This window comes from Sceloporus occidentalis, unplaced genomic scaffold, assembly GCF_023333645.1.
Source record: "Sceloporus occidentalis isolate IW3139 unplaced genomic scaffold, rSceOcc1.0.p SCAF_199, whole genome shotgun sequence".
NCBI classification, from domain to species: Eukaryota; Metazoa; Chordata; class Lepidosauria; order Squamata; family Phrynosomatidae; genus Sceloporus; species Sceloporus occidentalis.
The window spans coordinates 543,522-568,928 of NW_028317179.1; the positions used below are offsets into that span (position 1 = coordinate 543,522).

A 25,407-nucleotide genomic window follows, 5' to 3' on the forward strand; every position below is an offset into this window, starting at 1 on the left:
ATGTCAGGAGCTGCTGCCAGAGTCGCCAAAGACAGATCGTTAGCCGATGGCCAAGGTACCAATAAAAACCCGGCCAAATATCTCAACCAGGATTACGAAAAGCTGAGAGCCCAGTGCCTGGCATCAGGTGCCCTGTTCAAAGATGAAGAGTTCCCAGCGTGCCCATCTGCTTTGGGTTTCAACGATCTAGGACCAAAGTCCCCCAAATCCCAAGGAATCGTCTGGAAGAGACCCTCGGTAAGACCTAAGAAAGACAGAGCTTTGAGAAGAAGATTGTTAATTATTTTTAAGTTTATCACCCAGACAACGGTCCAAAAAAGATCACATTTTACAAATATTTTTATTTATATGTATTTCTCTATATCTGTTATATAATCTGTCTATCTATTATCTATCTATTATCTATCCATCTCTCCATCCAGCCATATTATCTATCTATCTATCTATCTATCTATCTATCTATCTATCTATCTATCTATCATCTATCTATCTATCTATCTATCTATCTATCTATCTATCTATCTATCTATCTATCTATCCTATCTATCTATCTATCTATCTATCTATCTATCTATCTATCTATCTCTCTCTCTCTCTCTCTCTCTATCTATCTATCTATCTATCTATCTATCTCTCTATCTATTGGTACACATGTATATAGGTTATGATACAGACACAAAGAGTATCTATACTTTATTAGACACAAAAAAGTAACAACAAGTGGCCTTTTATAGCAACTATTTGACTTTTGAGAGCCACTTAACACATAGACATGAAATACTAATTATACATTCATAGTTTGTTTACTACCACTTCTGCTGGGAGGCTGTTCCACTTATCTACCATCCTCTCAGTAAAGTAAACTTCCTTACCTTACATTTAAGCCTCTGATCTTCTAAAATAATGGCCTCTTGTTCTTTGAAATAAACTTCCCTCTTGTGCTTTGCTAAATCCCTTCATCACTGCCAAAGTTGATTAAAATAATTGGACTTTATATTGATACATTGCACACGTGCTTTTTTTTTTTTATATTGAAATAACACAGATTACTTTAAAACTTGAAATTGTCACAAATAAAAATCAAAATATAGTAAATTAGCGTTACTGAACAGCAGCTCATCAATCACGGTGTAAAGTGCTCTCTAGTATTAAGCCAATAAACCTCCCATTGTATTCTTAACAGAGAAACATTTAAGAAGCTTTTTTCACTTTCTATGACATCAGTGGCTTCTTTAACATCACATGACTAATACATGTTTCCAGAAAAATTAATAATAATTAATAATAATTAACTGTAAAATTTTACTTGATTAGGAAGGTTTTGGTCATTCTATCTAATGGTGGATTTAGTGGTAAAAGTATTAGATTCAGCAACATAGGTAGAACACCATATTTTAAACACAATAATAAAAGATATATATATATATGTATATTAGGTAAGTTTACAATAATAAGATTAATTAAAAAATAATATATATATATATATGTATATAAAAACATTTCCAGGCAAAGGATATCCCTCCGAAGCGACTATGTCTTTACGGGTGCAAAATCCATTTCCCCTTCTTTCTTGCCCAGTTGCCCTCCTTTTCTATAACCTCATATTATTTTAGTGAATAAAGGTCTATGGCAGCAATAAACTTGCAGTGTGTTGGTGTGACAGCTGCCCAAGTACTGGATCCCTGTGCACTGAAGATGTACGAGGGATGTGAACCAGAATGTCCAGTTTCTTAAAAAGGACATTTAATGTATGGCTCCACGTTTAGCGGATCTGTGGCAGTTATTCTGAGCCGGGTTTAATCCGCACACAATCAGGATCTAGGGCGGGTAATACACCAGAAATGCACTAAAAACTAAATCTTTCTAAATTTTCATTAAAATAAGAACGTTATTGGGTGGTGGGAGAGTAACTATGCCCATGATCCCGGGGTGAATATAATCTCGAGGCAGAAGAAATCTTTCCTAAGAGCACCCCCTTGGCTTCTTTTCTATTAGAATGTATGTAGACATGTGTCTAATTTCAGAGTACCGACTCCTCTCATACTGTAATAATAGTGAAGCCCTAATTCCACGTACCACAGGCGAGTAAAAAGACAAAACAAAAGAAAACAAACCAAAAAAACAAAAACAAGATGCACAAAAAATAAACAAACAAAAATCCGACGCGTTTCGCCAAGGTATGACTCGGCTTCGTCAGGGGTTTTCCAGTACATTTTGAAGACAAATAAGAAATAGGAGAACTCAGTCAGTGGTAGAAGGAGAACCTTTTCTCTTCTGTTAACCAAATCACTTCTTTTTCCTCTCTAATTTGCGGTGTGGAGTTTGTTCAACTCTTTTAGTCGAAGTTTTTATCTTTCATTGGCCAACATAGAAAAAGATAGAAAAAGATGTAAAGTTCCAGAGGCTTTCAGAGGTCGAATGTCTGAAGATTCCATCTAAAGAGACACCTGAAGTCCTGACATCTAATGTAACTTTACATCTCTTTGTATGTTGTCCTAACAAAAGGTATCAACTTTGAGACTCCCAAGACTTTGCAGGAGAGCTGGAGAGCTGAAAATGTCAGCCGTCTTTACATTATGAAGAATCATCCCCAGAAGACCTCTGATGTAGTAAGGGCTGAGGTAGCCCTGTATAATGTATGATTTATATGGAGAGACTTCATGAGTGATTTCACTGATGTAACCATGCATTATACGGGGCCAGGTCAGCTCTTATTGCCAGAGATGGTCACTGGAGTTGGCTTCTCATTCTGCGCAGTGAAATAAGGTAGTCGTAATGCTAAACTCTCATTCTTCCTTCTCGTCAGCTTTCTTTTTATTGGTTCTTAGCTGTCTCTGCCTGATTATGGTTTACTGTTACTCTCCACAGGGGCACTTTACCCAGTTCCAAATAATTAGAGTTTCTCATGCCACCTGTCACTTGTAACTTGTTCATTCCATTTGATGTCTCATTCTGCACGTTGCCTTCTCAAATTTCATTCATTCTGCCTGTCTACTAACTCAACCTGGACGGCATGATCCATCGCTTTCACAGAGCAAGAAATACCCTTACATTGTGTTAGCCAAAGGCACAGGGTAGATATCATGCGGATAATAATGCCCTTGTCTGGTGTTCATTCCCCTGCCTGTAAGAAGGAGACACGCAGATTCTCTGATTGGGTTAAACGTCATGAGTCCCATTAGTGGTTTACACACCTCTACGTTTAGATCCAGTTAGCAAACTTCATCCTAAAATGAAATGTAATCTCTACGTTTGCTAGAAATCTGGCACAACACGGAGATGGGATTGATCTGTCTATAAAGCAACACTTTTGCTGTGAAGGCAAAACGCTATCCTTCCTACATCCATAAAGCTCTATACACCCATCCCAATCAAGACTTTGTTTTGGGAGACATTCGTGCTTAATTTTGTATTTCTTTACTGTTTTATCTGGAGTCCAAATGGCGATCTAAAAAAAACCAAGGCTGTACATGCGTTTTAGATTTCGATATTATACGGTGGGTGTCGTAGTCAGACCAGATACTTCGTTACCAACGGGAGCTTCTGAAATGAGATCATACAGCCCTGCATTATATAGATAATGTCCCATTCCAACTGGGGGACTCTCCCTTAAAAGCTCTCCCTTAATGCTAAACGTCTTGAATCCGTGCCTTGTTATCTCCGGATAACAGCTGTGTCTTTACTCATACTTTGGTGTAACACCACTGAATGATAATCACTGTTTATGCCTCCTTATTAACCTAAAAATAGTAAAAAAAAAAATAAGAATACTGGACTGGGGAACCAGAAATATTTGTACAATTCGGTGCTGGCCCACGATATATATATAAGGGACGGTGTATGTATATTTTTGCGGCTGCTCATAGTTCCTATACGGGGAACGTTCTGTATTGGATTCCCCATCAGGCCATTTCCTATTTTAGTGACGAGGCTCCCAACATGAAGGATTTCTTATGTTTTCTGCTATTTTCTCTTTTATCCACCTCTCACATATCATAATACATTAAAAACCCTACGCACACTCTTACACTGTTGGATTATATGGCACGGGGGGGGGCACTGGGGGCTTTAAGGGTCACCAAGGGGGCAATAATCCGACAAAGAGTCAGTGGAGCTTAAAACCACCAGAAAATCGGTTAATAAAATAATATCGTATAGTACATTTACCATACACTAATAAAGGTTTATTCACATGTTGGTTACAGGAAATTTGCCCCAAACCGCACTTCATCGTCGACGGAGCGACCCGTGCTGACATACGACAAGGAGCCCTTGGTGAGTAAACATATGATTGCAGAAAAATATTATACAGAACCGGGGTGATTCCATTATTTTAAGCAAAATGGAATAACGAAAAGAAAAAATGGGCAATTCTTTAGCCGGTGGAACAGCTCCTTTCAGCACAAGGAAATGAGAGATCCTGTATCTAAAACCAACCTCAGAATGGATAAAAAGCAAACACATTTCCACGTTTTAAACCCTGCGGCCTGTCGGGTTGCTAGGCATTGTATCTTTATCTGGTCTGCTATGGAAACACGTTATCGAATGAACCGACACATCATGCTAACACCCCGCAACATGTAGTGGATGGATAGACATGGTGTCAGACAGATTTCACCTTAAGAAAATATATGTTCTGTGAATATCCCACCATCGCCGGTTCGTGGTTTGTGTATTTCCTGAAAAGTCATCCCAGTTTTAATTTAGTTTAGTAGCATTAACTGTGCCTTTTAAAACTAGTTGTTTTTGTTGGTCCCATAAGAGGCCATCTGATCTAATTTCGAGTGGTTTCCTCACAATTTCAGTTTTCTGATGGTTTTATAGGCTGTAAACGAATGGCTTAAAGTTCGAGAGAGGCATAAAATTACAATCATAATCCAAACACTGCGGAGAGACGTGGAGATACTCTCGTTTTGTTGAATCTGGGTGTAACCTTAGGCAAAATTTCAAGACATTGTTTGACTCTGATTCTTACAAGGTGATTAGTGTACTGTATAGTGTCGCTAAAACAGAACAATCATGCAAATCAATGAAAGATCATGTCAATGAATTCACTAAGTAAATTGAAATCCTCCATTTTCCCGGTCTAAGCCCCTCCCCTTTGCTGCTCCAGGAACCGCAGGATGTCCCAGGCTGCGTTGGAGGAAAGGCAGGAAACAGCAGGGTTTCTATGGTTACTGCATTGAGAAAAATAAACATGGCTGCCCTTTATTGTCAGATTCATGAAACGTAATATGCACTAAATGAATGAAGTCCAGAATGGGTTCCTTATATCTCTGCTTACAGATCAGAGGTTTAGTGAATACATTCTTACAGTATTTATGGTTCCTTTAGCAGCCTTTATTAGGTTGTTTGGTCTCTATTTAAAGCGGCAGCTGTTTATAGTCGAGATGATTCAGTGACCGATGGGTTAATATTTTACGGGATTTCGGTGACCTCGTGTTCAAAACTCCTATCTTCTCAAGTATTCCTATCGTAAAGTAAAAAATAGTGCCGCTTAACTATAAACAGAAGCACATAGCGAGTATTATAGATTCCTCCTGATCACGCTTCAAGCTGCAGGCTATTTTTTGAGAGGATCTATTACAGTTTAAGAGAAGCTGTCCTCTCCTTCACAAAACTTATTTTTTTTTTTTTGAGTAATCCAAGGATTATAAACCAGGATTATAGCATTTCCCAAAGACTCGGGATGCTGGTACCACTTCTTTTTTTTTTTTTTTTCTTTTTTTTAAATTGTTATTTCTAAACATAAAAACACATTTATAACGTACAAACATAAATACACATAGCATTTGATACAAAAGATTTACCACATTCTGTTTGTAATATTTCTTATTACCGGTAATCATATTTCTATTGTATATGTCATACTAATATGTACAAAGACGTAACTACGCAATCTAATCATACAGACGCTACATTACAATTATTATATTAAAACATTGTGCTAATTATAACCCTTATTGTCTCTAATTTACCCTTACATCTTCATTTAATAAATTGTGTCAAATAGTGTCAAATGATGTACTGAGTTATATAGATTTACATAGTTATCATTCATTCATCAAACATTCACCTTTGTTTTAGTTTATATGGCATCGTTTACATATTTTTAAGCTATTAAACTTAATTGTTAACTGGTACCACTTCTTAATCCCAAACTGGTACCACATCCTTCAGACAGAACCCTACGTTTTAATCTGAGTTGAAAGTCTATCATTTAAGGATCCCGAGAAACGCGGAGGATGTTCGTGGCGTCGTCTACGCCAGGGATAGCGAATGTGGCAGATTTATGGCGTCATTGTACTCGCTCCCTCTTTATAGGGAACATAGAGAATGCGAGCCGTATCCCGTTTTAGATTTTTACAGTTACGGGATCGGGTGCGCTATTTTTTTTCAGGCTTTTATAGGAAACGGCCTTAGAAGAGTCCATTGTAAAGCCACCAGGGTGGCATCCTTATTTTGAGGTCATAGTTGCTTGATCATGACCTCAGTCCCAATGTTCTATCTGTCGGATATTACAACCCAATGATGAATTATTTAGAATATATTTTTTTGCTAAATGTTTTAATGTAACTTTAAGCATTAATGCTGGGCACCCTGCATTTTATAAGGTTTTCACCTACCTTTACTATACGATGATTTAGGGTCAATATCCTTAAAAATCAAGGGGTTAAATCCATAACCTCTGAGAATAACTCGGATGAATATATCTGCTGGAAGAGCAGTAGAATTAAAGCTTTTAATTGGTAAAAAAAAGTCATTTACAAAGAAATGCAAAATGTTTTTGAAAAAATCCCAAATTCATTACATGCAGTTGATTGAGATTTTTAAACCAATATGCTAATCTAATTTATTTAGAACCTGGATCTACCAGAAAGACCTTATACTTTCCCGTGCAACCTGATACTTTCTGCTCTGATACATTATTATATACATTTTTTCTCGGAATAAGAGTTGCTTAGCAACAATCTTTAAAACAATACATTGCAGAAATGTCCTATTATGTGTTTTTTTCTTCACGCTAGCACACTAGACATTTGCTCACGCTGCTATTTTTTTAGGGGAGCTGAACTCAGCTCTCAGCTAGGGGTGCTTTATCCCCCCAGACCCCGTGCATTTAGACAGAAACACCCCCCGCTCCCTGTCTGTATTCTTCTCATTCTGCGTCCTTTGTCTTCTTTTGTAAAGGGGATTGCTGGCTGTTGGCCGCCATCGCTTCACTGACATTGGACCAAAACATCTTAGCGCAGGTTGTCCCAGAGGATCAAAGCTTTGAAAAGAACTATGCAGGAATCTTCCACTTCCAGGTAATTCTCTAAACTGTGAACGTGAACGATTTCTTAGGAATTTGAACTAAAATCCCACCACGAGACAGGGGGAGAAACAATTGTGCAGACAATCTGAAGTCTGGACATGTAATAAAAAAGTAGATGACTGAAAGGTAAAAAAAAAAATTCTATTGAAACTGACTGCACTTCCTGAGATTGCTGTAAGAGATAACAGGAAGTAAAACGTGCAACAGAAAAATGGTTCCCCTACATTTGGCTTCTCAACACACTGGAATACTGACGCATACCCAAAATGCATCATGTTTTCTTTATCACGGGAGAAAGTAAGATTCTTTAGTGATAGTTATTTTTTTGGGGGGAGGGGGGTATACGATATATAACAAATGGGTCATTTGAAGGGGAGGTTAATTTATTTTTAAATGCTTGATGTATCCGGAATCCACAAAGCCTGGATACAAAGCTAAATCTTAGGTCTAGAATTAATGGACATTTACTTTTTCTCAGTACCTGCAATAGATTCAGGTTGATACTACCATGGGACTGATACACCTTTTAGATTAAAATATGTCCGTACGCATTGAACAAGGCCCTTTGTTCTCTCAGTTCTGGCAGTATGGAGAGTGGGTCGATGTAGTGGTCGATGACCGGCTGCCCACCAAAAATGGAAACCTAGTGTTTGTGCATTCGGCAGAGGGGGACGAGTTCTGGAGCGCCCTTCTGGAAAAGGCATACGCCAAGTAAGTTTCAGCATCTCTATACAACCTGTGGTGAGGACATTTCACGAGGGACTGATAAACATTTGGGCCGCGACAGAGGGTTCCGGCAGACGCTGGTTGTTGAGTGCATCCGGCTATATATATATATATTTATGGACCTTTCTGGAGCTGCTGTATTTTTCTGAAATGTTTCTCTCTACATCCAAGAACCAGGATACATTTACAGCAAGTAGTTGCTTTACATGAATCTACTAATTATTGACATAAAAGTAATACGTAATTTAAGAATTGCAATGTTGTATTGATGTTTTTCTTTTATCTCATTGGTCTGCGCTTTGATCCAAAGGCTTAATGGATCCTACGAAGCCCTGACTGGTGGTACAACAATAGAAGGGTTTGAGGACTTTACTGGGGGGATCTCGGAATTGTATGAATTAACAAAAGCCCCGGCTGACTTGTATGATATTATTCAAAAAGCCCTGAAAGCAGAATCCCTCCTTGGATGCTCAATTGATGTGAGTTTCACTAATCTGAATTTACAATCACGCTGACTCGTATAACTGCCACCTATACAGCTTTTAGCTTCACTAGATTCATTCCTTAAAACCTCTTATGTTTTACTTTCATATAGAAATGACAGCGCTTCTCAACCAAGTACTAGAATTTTTAATAACAATTAAGAACTTTAGTGTCGATATTCTTATATCTATATATATCTATATATTCATTTATATTATTATATTATATTCTAAGTGCTGTACTGAAAAATAATAGAAAGGGAGACAAGACCATTCTTTATTTCCTTCTCCAATGTATTGTTTCTTTAATATTATAATAAGTATATTATATTTATATATGTCATAAATTAATATTATTCCCTGGTCTCTGCTTGGTAACAATGTAACAATAAGATTCTAAATACAATCTGTCATTATGTGGCGCCCTCTTGTGGCATAAATGAAGAAGGCACCTGAGGCTCTTCACAGATAAAACATTTTGAAATTCCAACCACCTTTAAGCAATTATAAGCACAGTAAGGTTTATTCACAAAACTTTTGGCTATAGGGAAGAAAATTTGGGGCTTCATATTGCACTCCTGTCCAGCACCATTTTAGGTGTCTTCTGGTGTCGTCTGGTGTCATTTTAGTATTCCATTGGATTTGGAGGGTTATTGGGGGTAATAGAATTAATTAGGAATCCACAGGATGTTTATTGTTATGTTATTGTAATAAAATAAATGCTTTTTGCTACTTCATAGATTACCAATGCCTATGACACAGAAGCCATCACAAGCCGAAAGCTGGTGAAGGGACATGCCTACTCGGTAACCGGAGCTGAAGAGGTAAACGTGATTTTGTTGATGTAGTTTAGTCTCCAGCACAGCCCAGCAGACACATATCCATCATTAAACAGGGGAGTCATGTACAGAGGGGTACATCTTCACCGTAAATGCCGCCCTACCGCAGTGAAGTGAATTGTTGTGCTTTGTACATTTTCAGGTACTCTACCGAGGCAATAAAGAGAAATTAATAAGGGTGAGGAACCCCTGGGGAGAAGTTGAGTGGGATGGCCCTTGGAGCGATGAGTGAGTTTTTATTCTTTAAATTTCCACTTGCCTGCCTTTTATAAAATCTGCTTTTTACTGTCATTTCAATTTTTGTGGGAATCTTAAGTAAAAAATTATTTAGAAACCCCTGTTTTGGGGCTGATTCCAGATCCAAAAACATCACCTTGGGCACTATTAAAATTACCGGATCCAAGACATTTAACACATATTAAAATAGGAAGATGTAGATGACCTGTAAATAATACATCTAATATATACAGTATATATAATTTCTCAAAAAAAAAGAAATGTAGATGATGTGATGACTTTGATCCACGTGATCATGTGACTTTAGGCATATAGTCATAATAGCTTTTAATGAACTAGCCCACGCGTTTCACTTTTTGGTAATCTTATATCTTAGCTTCTGATACATTGTGTGGTTGGGGGCTACAGCAAAATGGTACCTTGGTCTCTTTAGTGTTTAGTTCAGTTTGACACATATTTGGCACCCCAAGACTATGGAAGGGTCTGATAAAAGACAGGGTGGTCCTCAAGGAAACTGTGACATGCCCGTGCGGTAGGGGGTAGAGACACCACTGATGTCAAGAGCTGTGTCGGGCAGACACACGTTATTATTATTGCTTTATTTGTTAGGGCTCCGGAATGGAATTATGTTGATCCCAAAGTAAAAGCAGATCTTGACAAACAGTCAGAGGATGGGGAATTTTGGTGAGTATTTAATATTTCCCCCCGAAATGTACTGTCTCTTTAAATCTTCAGTGATTGCAGTTAAGGATCATAGCTTTTTCCTTCTGATGTCCCTCTCGAAACATTCTTTGTAGAAATTCTGCAAAATAGTCTTATCGTCTTAACTGACAATTAAACGGGAAAATATGGAACGATTATTTTATTTGACATTTTATTTTATATTTCAGGATGTCCTTCACAGACTTTGTAAAAGAATACTCTCGGCTGGAGATCTGTAACCTGAGCCCCGACACCCTGACAAACAACGAACAGCACAAGTGGAATATAACCCTATACAATGGGAGCTGGACGCGAGGGTCTACTGCCGGGGGCTGCCAGAACTACCCAGGTAGCATTATAAAGCATACCTCAACAATTCAGGTGTCCACCTTGGGACATCACAACGCGGATACCCGGGAGCTGCGATGGAGATCTGTGCTATATCAGTACAGACCTCTATTGATTTTTATAGCTCCCCGGGCAGGTCATGGGAGATCAGAGAATTACCCCAACTGGCTCATGACCCCCACTGCCAGCAAAAGCAGGAGAGCAGGGCAGCTGTGCGTGACACTGCATGAAAATCAGGACACTTGGGAGGTATCATAGTTACATAGTTATATAGGCTGAAAAAAGACATGCGTCCATCAAGTTCAGCCTTTCCTATATCTGTTAATTTTTTTGCTGTTGATCCAAAACAAGGCAAAAAAAACCCAGTTTGGCTCTTTCCAATTTTGCACTAACCAGGGAAAAACTTCCTTCTTGACCCCAAACTGGCAGTCAGATTTCTCCTTGGATCAATAAGCCGTTTCCCCATAATTACAGATTATATCACTGAATATTATGTTTTTCCAAGTATCCATCCAGTTGAAGAAGTGCAGGCATCATGGAATGGACCGCCCTTAGGAAATAAGAATTGGACTGCTTGTCTGTAGCCTTCAATACTGCTATTTGCTAGAAAGTTTTACTGAAGAGGCAGCAAAATCTAAACTAACATTAAAATAAAGATATGATGGTATGTCAAGGTCCAAATATTGGGATGCTTGTAAAGTTAAGGACCCGATCAATAAAAACAGATATATGGAATAGAAATGCTGAAATATTACTATAATATTCTATATATTATATATTATTATATATATGTTAAGTTGCTTGTAACTAACATTTACAATTGCACACATAGGAACATTCTGGACAAACCCACAGTTCCGGCTTAAGTTAGAGCAACCCGATGATGACCATGATGGCGAGTCCCATGAGCCGTGCTGCACCATGGTTTTGGGTCTAATGCAGAAGAATCGCAGGAGGCAGAGAAAGATTGGAGAAGACTTGCTCACCATCGGCTTCGTGATATACGAGGTGAGTCCAATGAACCAAAGTTAAATTCAAAGTTAAAAAAAGAAAATAAGCCTATTTTAAAACAGTTCTATAATCCAGTTTTCACTCCTGGTCATGAGGTGGGATGGTAAGACCTACTACTCAGAATGTAATCGACCCAAATAAAATCCACACAGTCACTTGTAAATTTATTTTTTTTCTACCGTCAAACATTGATTGGAAAAACAATGATATTCCATTACTAACACAAAGAATTTTATACTTTTTTTTAATTTCAGGTTCCAAAAGAGGTAACGATTGATTGATTGATTGATAAGCGCATGCATGCTTCCAGCAGTTCAGTTGGTCAAAGAAGAAAACTTTGGTGTTTTTTTTTAGTAGGGTTTGTTTGGTTTCAGGAATTGTTGAATGGTAATGGAATTCTTAAATGACTTCATGACAGCTTGTGGGGTTTTCTGTGTGCAAATCTGGGGTATGCAGATACCAAGAACACAATGAGACCCTACAAGAGAGGGATGAGATCTGAGAAAAGAGACAGAGGTAGGAAAAAAGGACAGAGGGATCTCTTTCATAAAGAGGGGCCATCGATCCAAATGAAGCACTCTGTACTGGTGATGATGGTGATACTGGTTCTTAAAAGTAATCTTAATGCACTAAGAATACTTACTTGACAGAAGAGTAAGAATCTGGCCGATAGATACTAATAGATCGTAAGAGCCGGGCCTTCTTCTCCTTCCATAACGTGTCTTAATGTTATTGTCAATTTTGTATAGATTTTCAATTTCAGCGCTATCCTTTATTGCTGAATAGCGTATTTTTTGTTACTGACCAGCGGACCCTCTCTATATAAAATGTAATATAATGGCAATAGTTGTGTTTTTTTATACTAATAATTACTAGGATTTTTAGCAGAATATCTCAGTAGAATGTAAACCAGTTTGTTGTTCAAAAAGACTACATTTCAGGCCAAAAAAAGTTATTTTTTATTACAAAGTTGGAGAAAACTCGTGTTACTGTAAAATATTTTAATGCCTTTCCAAAATGTAAATTGTTGGATTGCATGGGACTTGAGGTGTTTAGTTAAGGCTTCCAAAAAGAGAATATTAAGATCAATCGCTGGGATCCATTGGATTTTTACTATGTCTTATCTTTAATTCACTGTCCTGTTGAATTTAGCTTCAGGATCAAACTGATGTCCACCTGGGCAAGGATTTTTTCAAGAGGAACCGATCCGTAGCCCGATCTGACACCTTCGTCAACATGCGCGAGGTGTCCAAGCGGCTGAAGTTGCCTGTTGGGGACTATTTGATTGTCCCGTCCACTTTTGAACCCTTTAAAAGTGGAGACTTTTGCCTGCGCGTCTTCTCGGAGAAAGAAGCTAAATCTCTGTAGGTATCTCTGAGTAATGGTTCGAATCAATATCCTGAGCCAAGTTGACTCTAAATCCTAAGCAAAAGACATGAACGTTTCGGCCATACTAGGTCCAGATATGTTTGTAGTGAAGACTTCCTTATCCTCTATGCCCTGTTGCATTTTCCTGTGGGGTATTTATGTGGTGTGTTGCCCTAAGCCTGACCCAGGCACGTGAACCCAGTTGTCCTTCAACATCTACCATGACTCCTGTTCCATGCGCTGCCAGTGCTGGGACATGATGTCATAACTGGAGCTCCACCTCAGGAGGACATGTTGAGCAGAGAAGATACTATGGAGGCTCTTCTGGCTAACCACAAACCTCCGTACTAAATGGCTCAGCAACAAGGGAGATCTCTTATTTCCCTACCAACCCCATTGAGTGGTGGCCCACCGGAATACCTAGTCACCCAATAATGTGGTCTTCCTCAGGGGTTGCCATCTCCATAGACCTGCTGGCCTAGCTGGCCAATACCAGTATACACCGCTGGCATTACCCACATTTTTGTCAGATATTCTAGATATCATATGGTGACCATAACTAAAAATTATGTTTTACAATCTTGCACCTTCTACCCTATAAAATCTGTGAAGGGTGGAGTCGCTTTAAATACAGAATGTTTTTAGCTATTTAGTTTTTTTTTAGCTCTTTGCAAGAATTTTTGTGATAAATAAGAAATAGGTCTTTGTTTAATAAACAGGTAGGACTTCAATATAACGAATTGCCTCTTTTCTTCCAGGGAAGTTGGAGATGTTGTGAAAGCCAATCCATATGAGGTACCAACCTTGCTAATTTTTTATGGCTCTTAACTAATTATTTATTGTCAAGCGGTGATGATCCAACGGCCGGCAGCCTTTTCCAAAGGCAAAATCTAAATGCACACGAGGAATTTCACAAACTGGCTTTTTTTGTTAAAATGCATCAATTGATTTTTGCAGAGGATAGATGTTTTGATTACATGCCAGTGAGCCAAAGATGTAAAACGGCACAGTCTCTTAGCAGTGGCGTAACAAAAAGATACAGATACATAGTAACATACTAACATACTGACATACACACACCAACGCACACAAACAATAATATACTCACACACACAGTTATATACTCACAGAGACACACAAAGTGATCATACTATCATACTTACACACACCAGCACACTTACTTACACACTAACACACTAACGTACATACACACACTAACATATCTGCAAATACACAAACAGTAACATACTAATATACTTACACACACACAGTCATACTTACACCCATGCTAACACAGTTAAACACACACATACACACTAACACCCTGCCATCCTACCTTTGCCGTTCACCGGACGGTGAGAGGGCTGCAGGTTGGACGCCCCTGGCCTATAGGCTCCTCCATCTTCGGTTCAAAATGATTACAAATCTCGATGGATTCCTAAACACATTTTGTGTGTCAGCTTTTTACTGGTGCGCTCCATTGGGCGGCCATTTTGAATCCACAGCAGGCTACAAGCAATATGGCATGCAAGCGGGGAATGGGATGATATTTTGTGCTATGCTTAATGAACTCTGCAATGCTATCTGTATTCGTTTCAGCCTCAAATTTCTGAGAAGGATGTCACCGAAGACTTCAAGAACATTTTTGATAAAATTGCAGGAGAGGTGAGAGAGAGAGAGAGCGTAATATTTACAGTGCTCGATTTATTTGTGGTACTGGCGAGCTGTCCTGATTGCTTTTTACTTGCAGAAAGGTGAAGTTGATGCCAAGCAGATTCAAGTCATTCTGAACAGACTTCTTTCCAAGAGTAAGTTGATCATACATGAAATACATCCACTGAAAGCCAAACATATTAACATTAACCCCTTAATGACAAAGTCCGTACATGTACGGGCTCAAAATGCATTGTTTTCAATGGGTTTAGGGACCGCTAATTGTCCTTAAGGGGTTAAGATTAGTGTAGATTTACCTCCTTTAAACTTTGGAACTTGGTCTGCAAATGATTCCATGCGCAGCTCAGGGTTTAGTAAATAAGTCCCACAACGTCATTGTTTCTACAGACAGCTGGCTTGGACCACATTGTTAAAAAATGCCATGGTAACCCTAGAAATGCCCCAATAATATTGCTGGGTTTTTTTTACACGATGCAGGAACTGATTTGAAGTCGAGTGGATTCAGTCTGGCTACGTGCAGAGAGATGGTCGCCCTGCTGGATGTATCCTTTGAATGAAAATGTTTTTTTCCGATGGACGTGGTCTTATTTTAAACCTAAAGCACTAAAATTATTAAGTTTCAATATAATCAATCGTTTTCCTATTTTTTTTATTTCTTTTTATAAATGTACAAAAATACATATAAACTTTACATACATAAACACATATATAAATTTACATATAAAAACAAACATTTAAAGAAATGGTGTATTATTTATATTGATTCCTTTTCTTATTAAGAATTTATTTGAGTCTTTTTATTTAGTTTTCAATAATCAATATAATAATCAATATAATTAGTGTAATCATCTTCATAATTTACCATTTTAGGGAATGCTTAATTGTCACGTGACACAAAAGCAGGCAATGATAGGTCACTGCCTTAGGAACTGAAACATATTTTTTTCAAGATTTTATTATTGTTTTTCGTTGACTAAACCCTCAGAGGAGATAATGAAATGATAGGTCTGCTATTTTCTCAACACTCCAGACAGTTCAAATAACGTTTTATCTAAAAGTAACCTTTATTTGTATAAAAAAAATAACACAACAGCAAAAGCTGCCCCTTAACGTCGCACTTGACAGATGGATGGAACTGGAACATTAAGTATTGTGGAGTTCAAAGTTCTATGGATGAAGATCCAGAAATACATGGTCATTATACATTATTAATGATACTTTTTATACGGATCTTACAAACTTTATGATAACTTTTAATGGACGGATGTACATAGAGCGGGTAACATCTCTTGTGTTCCTTCTTTAGGAAATATACCTGAAGGTCGACACTGATCGATCGGGAACCATGAATGCTTATGAAATGAGAGCAGCTTTACAAGAAGCAGGTGAAGAATATATTCTTATTGTATTTTATAATAATAATTCTATAATATACTTCCTCCGAATTGCTAATTGTTTAGAGCCATTGTTTGTCCAGCCAGTGTTTAGAAAATATCCTGAAGCCCAAGATGTTGTTGGCTAAAAGTCTCTTGTGGAGACATCATGTTGCCCCAACTTGGAGTAGAATGACTTCTAAAATAGGTCTTCAAGCTTTGTTTATGTTGCTAGGCTTCATAAGTATTTCACAAATGTGGAACTAGTGAAAAGTTGGCTCAGTAGGATTGTTGAATTACATATAAAACCACATTAATCATTCGTTTTGTAACATTTTAATTACTCAGGTTTTACGCTTAATAACAAGATCCAGGAGAGCATCACCCAGCGCTACACAGACAGCGACATGACTATCAATTTCGATGGGTTCATCGCATGCATGATGCGGCTGGAGACGCTTTTTAGTAAGATCATTTTTTGGCCATTTTTTGGTTATAATGGTCAGTGGGGCACCTATCGACACATGAGCCAATCCAGCCTGGAGATCAGACCTATTATTTTGCCAAATAAATAAACCTTTATTAAGTCTGAAGCCTGAATTGTGTACAGACCCAAACATTAACGATGGGCTTGAGTACCAAGGCTGTTAGGCAAAGAAAGGGCACCGCAGGCTTTTTATGGATACTTTAATTGCAGTTCCTCGTACAGCCACCGGGGTGGTTAGAGTCTCAAGGAAGTAAGGCAGCATTTTCCCGTGCCTAGATCCTTTCTGTGCTTTGTTTTATTGGAATCTTTATTTCCCTTGCCATTCCAGGTGGCACATGAGAAGAAGGCTCCGCCTACCAGGTAGGGCAGGAAACACTATAAAAAAAGGAGACCTCCCCCTTCCTCCCCAGTGTTGTTTCCTGCCCTACTCAGGTAGCGGTTAGGCTTTAGCTTACCTTTTTCTCTTCTTTTTTGTTTTCCTGGAGCCCCGGGGGGGCGTCCTTTCTCTCCGATCCCCGATAGTGATCCCGGGGGATCCAGGGTGATGCGGCAGCCTCGGAGGCTGTAACTCCGCGTCCTCGCGGTTACTCGAGGCTCAGTCCTCGTTAGATGCTGCCCACAGCCCAGGGGGCTCACTGGGAGGTGCATCCCCGGGCTCCGGTTCTCTCCGTCCCGGGGAGGAGGAATCCTCAGCGTGAGTCACGGCAGGAGAGCGCTCCGGAGGCGCTGCGAGCGGGACTCTATAGCCGGCTGTGCCGGTTTCACGGCACCCGTTTTTTTCATTATTTCTCCTATCTGCTTTACTTCCGGCACTGCGTCCGGGGTCACGAGAGGTCAATTGACAGGGAATTTCCGGATGTGACGTTTTCCGGGCCTGGGCGCCTAAATGCCGCTATAAAACCGCCAGAATGGGTAAGATCCTTCCTTGCTCTCGTTCCTGTACTGTATTTTTGCTTTTTCTACTCCTTTTTTTGTGCCTGCCTGTGCCTGAGGATTGTATATTGCCTTTTTCAAGTAGGTTTTCCCTCCTGGGTTGAAACCATTGCCTATTTCTATTACTTTCTGTGGTCTCATCCTTGTGTTTTTTCTCCTCAGTCATGTCAGACAAAAATCCAGACATTCCTCCTGAGGCCTCCCCACATAGGAAGTCTGTGGGAAAAACGAAACACAAAGCCTGCTCTTCCTGTAAAAAGACCCTACACGACCCCACGGCCAAAATGTGCAGCTCCTGCTCTCGGCCTAAAGAAGTTTCCGCAACAGAATTTACCTCCTGGTTGAAGGGAGAACTTCAGTCTACCTTTGACTGTTTTCGGGCCATGGCAAGCTCCCCTCAGGCGCCGGTGCCTCAGCATCAACTTTACCAGCAGGGTCCACCAAATGTTCTTCCAGATGCCCTGGAAGATTATTCGGCTCCTTTTTCGGAATATGACTACCAGTCGAATGACCCCCAGTCTTCGGATGAGGAGGGGGAAATTAAAGAGGAAACCTTTTTCTTCCCAATCGAAGAAACAGGGAAGCTCATCTCTGCAGTCAGATCTACTTTGAATCTACAGGATGACATGCCAGTCTCAAAACCGGATCCTTTTCAGGGTCACTCTAGGAAACCGCAGACCTTTCCAGTTCACGAATCACTTTCAGCAATAATTACGGAGCAGTGGAGATATCCTGACCGGAGATTCTTCACGTCTTCCAGAATCAAAAAGCTGTTCCCTTTTGATGGTAAGAATTCCGATGCCTGGGAAGTTCCGAAAGTGGACACCGCAGTAGCCAAGGCTACGAAGAAAACAGCCATTCCGATGGAGGACGCGTCCCATTTCAAAGACCCCATGGACCGGCGGGCTGAGAATGCCGCCAAGAGGGCTTTTGAAGCAGCAGCGGCGAACTTTCGTCCAGCCATTGCCATAGCGTCAACTTCTAGAGCCATTAAGATCTGGCTTCAACAAGCGGTGGAAGACCTGGCAGCTATTCCAGGGACTGAGCAGGTTGCAAGAAACCTGTCCGACACCTGCTTAGCAATTGACTTCATCTCCGATGCCTCCATTGAAGCTGTCCGTGCATCTGCTAAAGCTACGGCACTTTCAGCGGTTTCTAGACGAGCGCTTTGGCTTAAGTCATGGTCTGCAGATAATGCCTCAAAACACAAGCTGTGCAGCATTCCGTTCCAGGGGAATCACCTCTTCGGCAGCGACCTCGACACGATTCTAGAATCCACCACGGGCGACAAGCACTGGTTACCTCAGAGGAAAGGACCACCTCGTTTCAGGTCTAATTATTATAGAGCTCCAAGAGACAGGGAGTTCTACAGGGCCTCTACCTCCAATCAAGACTACCAGTCCTTTCGTGGTAAACCCTACGCAAGAGGTAGATTCCAGAGAGGAAGAGGCAGAGGCAGGGACGGTAAATCAGGAAGGTTCTGACGCCAGCAGGCTCCAAGTAGGGGGCAGGTTAACCGGTTTCTTTCATGCCTGGGAAGAGATCACCTCAGACCCCTGGGTCCTTCGCATCATCAATCAAGGCTATGCACTGGAGTTTACTCACCTACCTGCCCAGAAATTCCTGCTGTCCATGCCTCCTGCGGATCCTTGGGAAAGAGCGGGATTTTTTTCCACACTCAACAACTTAATTCACGAAAGGGCTCTAGTCCCGGTGCCTCATCTAGAAATAGGAGAGGGAACCTATTCCCACGTCTTTGTCGTGCCAAAACCGTCCGGGAAATTCAGATTAATAATCAACCTACAGTTGGTAAATGCCTGTATAAGATACAACAGGTTTCGGATGGAATCCCTGAAGTCCGCCACAGAGATTATTTCATCGGGGGACCTCATGGTCACTATAGACCTGCGGGATGCCTATCTACATGTCCTCATCAGGGAAGACCACCAAAGATTCCTCCGTCTGGCCGTTACACTGCCTCAAGGTGTTCGTCATCTTCAGTTTCGGGCCCTTCCTTTTGGAATTGCTTCAGCACCACGGATCTTCACGAAACTCATGTCAGTGGTCGTGGCCTTCCTGAGGCAAAGAGGCATCAAAGTGGTCCCATACCTGGACGATTGGCTACTAATTGCAGCCTCGGCATCATTGCTCCAATCCCATCTAGAGTTTTCCCTCAGGACTCTCCACAACCTGGGATGGTTGGTGAACTCTCTAAAGTCAAAGTTACTTCCAAACAGACGTCAGACCTTTCTGGGAATGATCCTCGATTCAGACGTACAGAAGACGTTTCTCCCGCAGGACAAAATCCTAAGATTACGGGAATTCACACATGCGGTCCTACAGAGCAAGTCAGTGTCCCTCAGATCCGTCATGTCTTTGCTCGGTCTAATGACCTCCTCCATCTCGGCGGTTCCCTGGGCACTGGCTCACGCAAGACCTCTTCAACAGTTTTTACTGGATCACTGGGATCGCTCCAGGACGTCCCTATACAAGAAGGTCCGGCTTTCTCCCTTCGTTCGGGAGTCACTCCGTTGGTGGCTGTCAGCCAAGAAGCTTTCACAGGGACTCCCTTGGCACACAAGAGATTGGGTGGTTATCTCCACCGACGCCAGTTTGACAGGCTGGGGTGCTGTCATGGGAAGCCATATTACCCAGGGAACCTGGTCTCCTCAAGAATCAAGCCTGCACATCAATCTTCTAGAACTGCTGGCGGTCTGGAGGGCTCTAAGGTTCTGGTCTCCAATCCTGCGGCACAAATCCATCAGGATCCTTTCGGACAACGTCACCGTGGTGGCCTACCTTTCCAAACAGGGTGGCACCAGAAGCAGACGCCTGCAGACCCTGACTGCTCAGATCTGCCGATGGGCGGAGTTCAGTCACTGTACTCTCTCCGCGGTCCATATCAAGGGTTCACTGAATCAGGAGGCGGATTACCTCAGCAGGAACTCAGTACCTCCGGGAGAATGGTCCTTAAACAAAAAGGTCTTCGCCTTCATCACAAAGAAATGGGGTACTCCCCAGATAGACCTGATGGCCACGCATCTGAACACTCAGGTAAAGGAGTTTTTCTCTCTTTCACCAGTCGGCCGTCCCCGAGGCCTGGAAGCACTCTCGCAGACCTGGGATTTCGATCTCGCATACGTTTTTCCTCCGCTTCCCCTTATCTCCAGAGTGCTCCGGAAAATTCGGGAAAACCCTCAAAAAGTCATCCTGGTTGTTCCTTTCTGGCCTCGAAGAATTTGGTTCTCGGACCTTACCACCTTGTCCATAGACAAACACATGCTTCTTCCTCAGGTGAAGGATCTTCTCGTTCAAGGTCCTGTTCTCCACCCAGATCCCTTCCGATTCAACCTCTCTGCATGGCTTCTGAAAGGGAGATCCTGACCTCTAAAGGATTAGCTGCACCAGTAGTGCACACCATTCTCTCCAGCCGCAAAAATTCTACGACCGCCAAGTACCAGAAGGTTTGGGAAACATTCATCGCCTGGTGCAATGTGCACGAAGTATCCTCTCCATCTATCCGTGAGGTGCTGCGCTTTTTTCAAGATGGCTTTGATAAAGGATTCCAACCTGCTACTATCAAGGTCCAGATCTCGGCACTGAGCAACTTCTTGGACTTCCATCTGGCTTCCCATCCTTGGATCTCCAGATTTTCTAAGGGAATGTGTAGACTTCGCCCTAGGCTCCGTCCGTCGGTCCCGCCTTGGGACCTTAACCTTGTGTTGCACCAACTCACCACGTCTCCCTTCGAGCCTCTAGAGCAGGGGTGGGCAATTAATTTTCCCATGGGGCCACATGAGAAATTGGAATGGTTTTAGAGGGCCAGACCTCTACAAACTACAAACTCCGAAGCCTTGTCCATTTTGTTAACTTATGTGCTGTTTAATAAAGTTATTCAAGCCTACGTCATTGGTAGAGGTGCTTGAATAAGTAAGGCCTGAATAACTATTAGCACAGCACAGAAGTGAACAAAATGAACAAGGCTTCGGAGTGCATACCGTATTTTTCGCTCTATAAGACGCACCTGCTGATAAGACGCACCTAGATTTTAGAGGAGAAAAAAAAGGAAAAAATATTTTGAGCTAAAAAATGGGCTAAAATATTTATTACAATAACTGAATAAGCTATGAACACAGTAAGACACACGCAGTAAGACACACACAGACACAGTAAGACACACACAGACACAGTGAGACACACACAGACACAGTAAGACACACACAGACACAGTAAGACACACACAGACACAGTGAGACACACACAGACACAGTGAGACACACACAGACACAGTGAGACACACACAGACACAGTAAGACACACACAGACACAGTAAGACACACACAGACACAGTAAGACACACACAGACACAGTGAGACACACACAGACACAGTAAGACACACACAGACACAGTGAGACACACACAGACACAGTAAGACACACACAGACACAGTAAGACACACACAGACACAGTGAGACACACACAGACACAGTAAGACACACACAGACACAGTGAGACACACACAGGCACAGTGAGACACACACAGACACAGTAAGATACACACAGACACAGTGAGACACACACAGACACAGTAAGACACACACAGACACAGTGAGACACACACAGACACAGTGAGACACACACAGACACAGTAAGACACACACAGACACAGTAAGACACACACAGACACAGTGAGACACACACAGACACAGTAAGACACACACAGACACAGTGAGACACACACAGACACAGTGAGACACACACAGACACAGTAAGATACACACACACACAGTAAGACACACACACACAAACACAGTAAGACACACACACACAGTAAGACCTCCCTCCCTAACCCCCCTTCTCAGTATCTCCCCTCTAACTCCCTAACCCCCCCTTCTCAGTATCTCCCCTCTAACTCCCTAACCCCCCCTTCTCAGGATCTCCCCCCCCGCCCCGGTCACTTACCTTAAACTCCTGTGTTGGAAGCGTGAGGCGTTTGTCTCGGGTGCCGGCGCTTCACTGCTGATCGCCGGCGTCTGACGTCATATGCCGGCGCCCAGCGTAAAGCGCCGGCACCCGAGACAAACGCTTCCAACACAGGAGTTTAAGGTAAGTGACCGGGGCGGGGGGGGACACCGGACTCATTGGTGAGTCACCAGGACACTCTTTGCGGGCCGGTCCGAGCTATTCAGCGGGCCGGATGTGGCCCGCGGGCCGTGCTTTGCCCAGGTCTGCTCTAGAGGATACCTCTTTCAAGCTGCTCACCTACAAGGTTGTCCTCCTAGTAGCCCTCACTTCTGCTAGGAGGGTGAGCGAGCTCCAGGCTCTCTCCAGGGTAGAACCTTTTCTCAGGATTCTGCCGGACTGCATTATCCTTCGTTTGCCTCCGGAGTTTCTCCCTAAAGTAGTCTCTCCCTTCCATTCGGATCAGGAGATCGTTCTGCCTACTCTCTGTCCGGATCCCAAGAATCCCAAAGAACTGGAACTCCACTCGCTAGACCTGCGGAGATGTATCCTGTCTTATCTCTCACGTACGTCTGCCTGGAGGAAATCCGATTCTCTCTTTCTGTCCTTTGCGGGAACCCGCAAGGGCAGATCAGTATCCAGGGCTTCCTTGAGCCGCTGGCTTAAAGACGCTATCACCTTGTGTTACGTCTCTGCGGGAAGAGTACCTCCCTCCGGCCTGAAGGCTCACTCGACCAGATCCGTCTCGACTTCCTGGGCTGAACTCTCCGGGGTGTCTCCGTCTCTCATTTGTAAGGCAGCGACCTGGAGGTCGATTCATACGTTCGTAAGGCACTACAGGCTGAATCTTCATCTCTCAGATGAGTCTCAATTTGGTCGTTGTGTCCTACAGACTGGAATCCTTCCCTCCCTATCTTGCTAATTCTTCTCATGTGCCACCTGGAATGGCAAGGGAAAGAAAGAATTCTTACCTGGGAATTCCTTTTCCTTGTCCATTTCCAAGGTGGCACACTTTTTCTCCCACCCATTAAATTTACTTTGTTTGGTTTTTATTTGTCTGAGTCTTTCTTTTTAACCACACTGGGGAGGAAGGGGGAGGTCTCCTTTTTTTATAGTGTTTCCTGCCCTACCTGGTAGGCGGAGCCTTCTTCTCATGTGCCACCTTGGAAATGGACAAGGAAAAGGAATCCCCAGGTAAGAATTCTTTCTATGTTTCTTTCTGTTGGACTGAAGAGTGTATATGGAGTGTGTTGTTGGCTCGTGGGCCCCTGGGAATGCCTTAGGCTGTTTCACATACACTAGTCTTGGTACTATGGCTTTAGAAAGCTTATATTATGCGACGGCATATACTTCTTATAACCATTGAGTTTCACAATCCCACTCTGCCTCTTTTTCAGAGTTCATACGTTCAATTAAAATGAATAATGGCCATTTCTCTCTTGGCTCACGTATATTACATTCTATTTTTTTTTAAATTAATTACAGAAATGTTTCAGCTGTTGGACAAGAAAAAAAAAGGAGCCATCGATCTCACTTTGCCAGAGGTACTTCCAACCGTGTAATGTTCATTATCGTAACCCTCCTAGTCCCAGGCATGTAGAAAGTTATGTTAGAAATGAGAGCGCATTCTATGATTTTTTACATTAAATGGTATTTATAGAGCTCTAGCGGATTCCATGCTGCTATTTACTATAGGGGAAGAGGTAAAATGTACAACTGACAGAATACTAAACTCGCAACACCATTAGCACTTCCCCTTTAATATAACTTTATGACGGTACTACATAGACCTCTAGAGACTCATGCGCGATCTGCTAAAACAATATAGAGTCTAGGAAGCGCATTACACCGCACGCCTAGGGCTGACAGTAGGACCCCAGTAGGACCCCAATGTTGTCTACAGCAAGAGATCGTGGAAAAACCTCATATAATCAGGAGTGGACAGGCCATCTGGCAAATGCCCGGTGGGCCCGTGGCCGATAGGTCTCCATGTCTACAGCCCCTACTGGATATGCGCGGACCCACATTGCGGTCGTATAAAAGACATAACATGAGGGCATGTGTATCCAGCCGGCGACCTCTGGCCTTAAAGTGCCAGGACTGCGTAGTCACCCCCAGACCGGCCCTGCTTATAATAATAACAATGTGACTATTTTAAGGATAATGAGGTTCTAATCATTGTTCTCACGCACTTTTTTTCCTCTCTCACAGTGGCTGTGCACTACTTTGGCCTGAATACAAGATAACGTTTATCAAATGCTCATTATATTAACGTATTTAATCTGAATCAAGCTATTTCTGGCATTCTGGTGCTTATTAATGTTAATGAAATACTTACTTCCAAATGTATCCTTATAAGCTCATACTTTTCTTTTGTCTTTGAGTCGATAATAAAGATTAGCTCATTAAAACACTGGAAAGAGAGGTGTTTTCTTTGTATTTTGTGTCTTTCCTATTTTATACCAGTTCATATATTCTGGAGTTATATATATATATATATATATAACATCGGGTGGGGGATACACTGCGAGAGGTTTGCCCCGGGCTCCGTAATGAGAATATAGATGGCTCTTTGGCCATTTGAAATGTTGGGAGGTCTATGTGTGCTCTTCTCTCAGAGTTTGGGGTGGAAGAACTTGACCGGCCGCACAGAGCCCTGACTTCAACCCCTTCGAACAACTTTTTGGATGAACTGGAATGGAGATTGTGAGCCAAGCGTCTCGTCCAACATCAGTGGCTGACCTTACAAACGCTCTACTGGGTTATTGGGCAAAAAATCCCACAGAAAATCTACCAAAATCTTGTGGAAATCCTTCCCAGAAGAGCGGAGGCTGTTATATTTGCAAAGGAGGGGGGAGGCAACTACATATTAAAGTCTATGTATTTAGAATGGGAATGTATCATGCACACAAAAAAGTTACAGTGCTTTCGATTCAAATTTTGCAA

The 25,407-nt window shown here is 41.7% G+C and overlaps 1 protein-coding gene across 1 annotated transcript; it reads left to right on the top strand.

Annotated features, from left to right (window-relative positions):
* Positions 1–24,696, top strand: LOC149278157 (calpain-8-like). Its single transcript, XM_089502268.1, has 21 exons — positions 1–237; positions 4,206–4,275; positions 7,192–7,310; positions 7,896–8,029; positions 8,355–8,523; positions 9,267–9,350; positions 9,508–9,593; positions 10,212–10,286; positions 10,493–10,653; positions 11,485–11,660; positions 11,918–11,929; positions 12,816–13,027; positions 13,790–13,826; positions 14,631–14,696; positions 14,782–14,839; positions 15,183–15,247; positions 15,831–15,899; positions 16,012–16,090; positions 16,427–16,543; positions 23,947–24,005; positions 24,673–24,696. Exons 1-21 carry the CDS (start codon positions 1–3, stop codon positions 24,694–24,696), a joined length of 2,109 nt encoding a protein of 702 aa, XP_089358394.1.
* Positions 24,697–25,407: the final 711 nt, after the last annotated feature.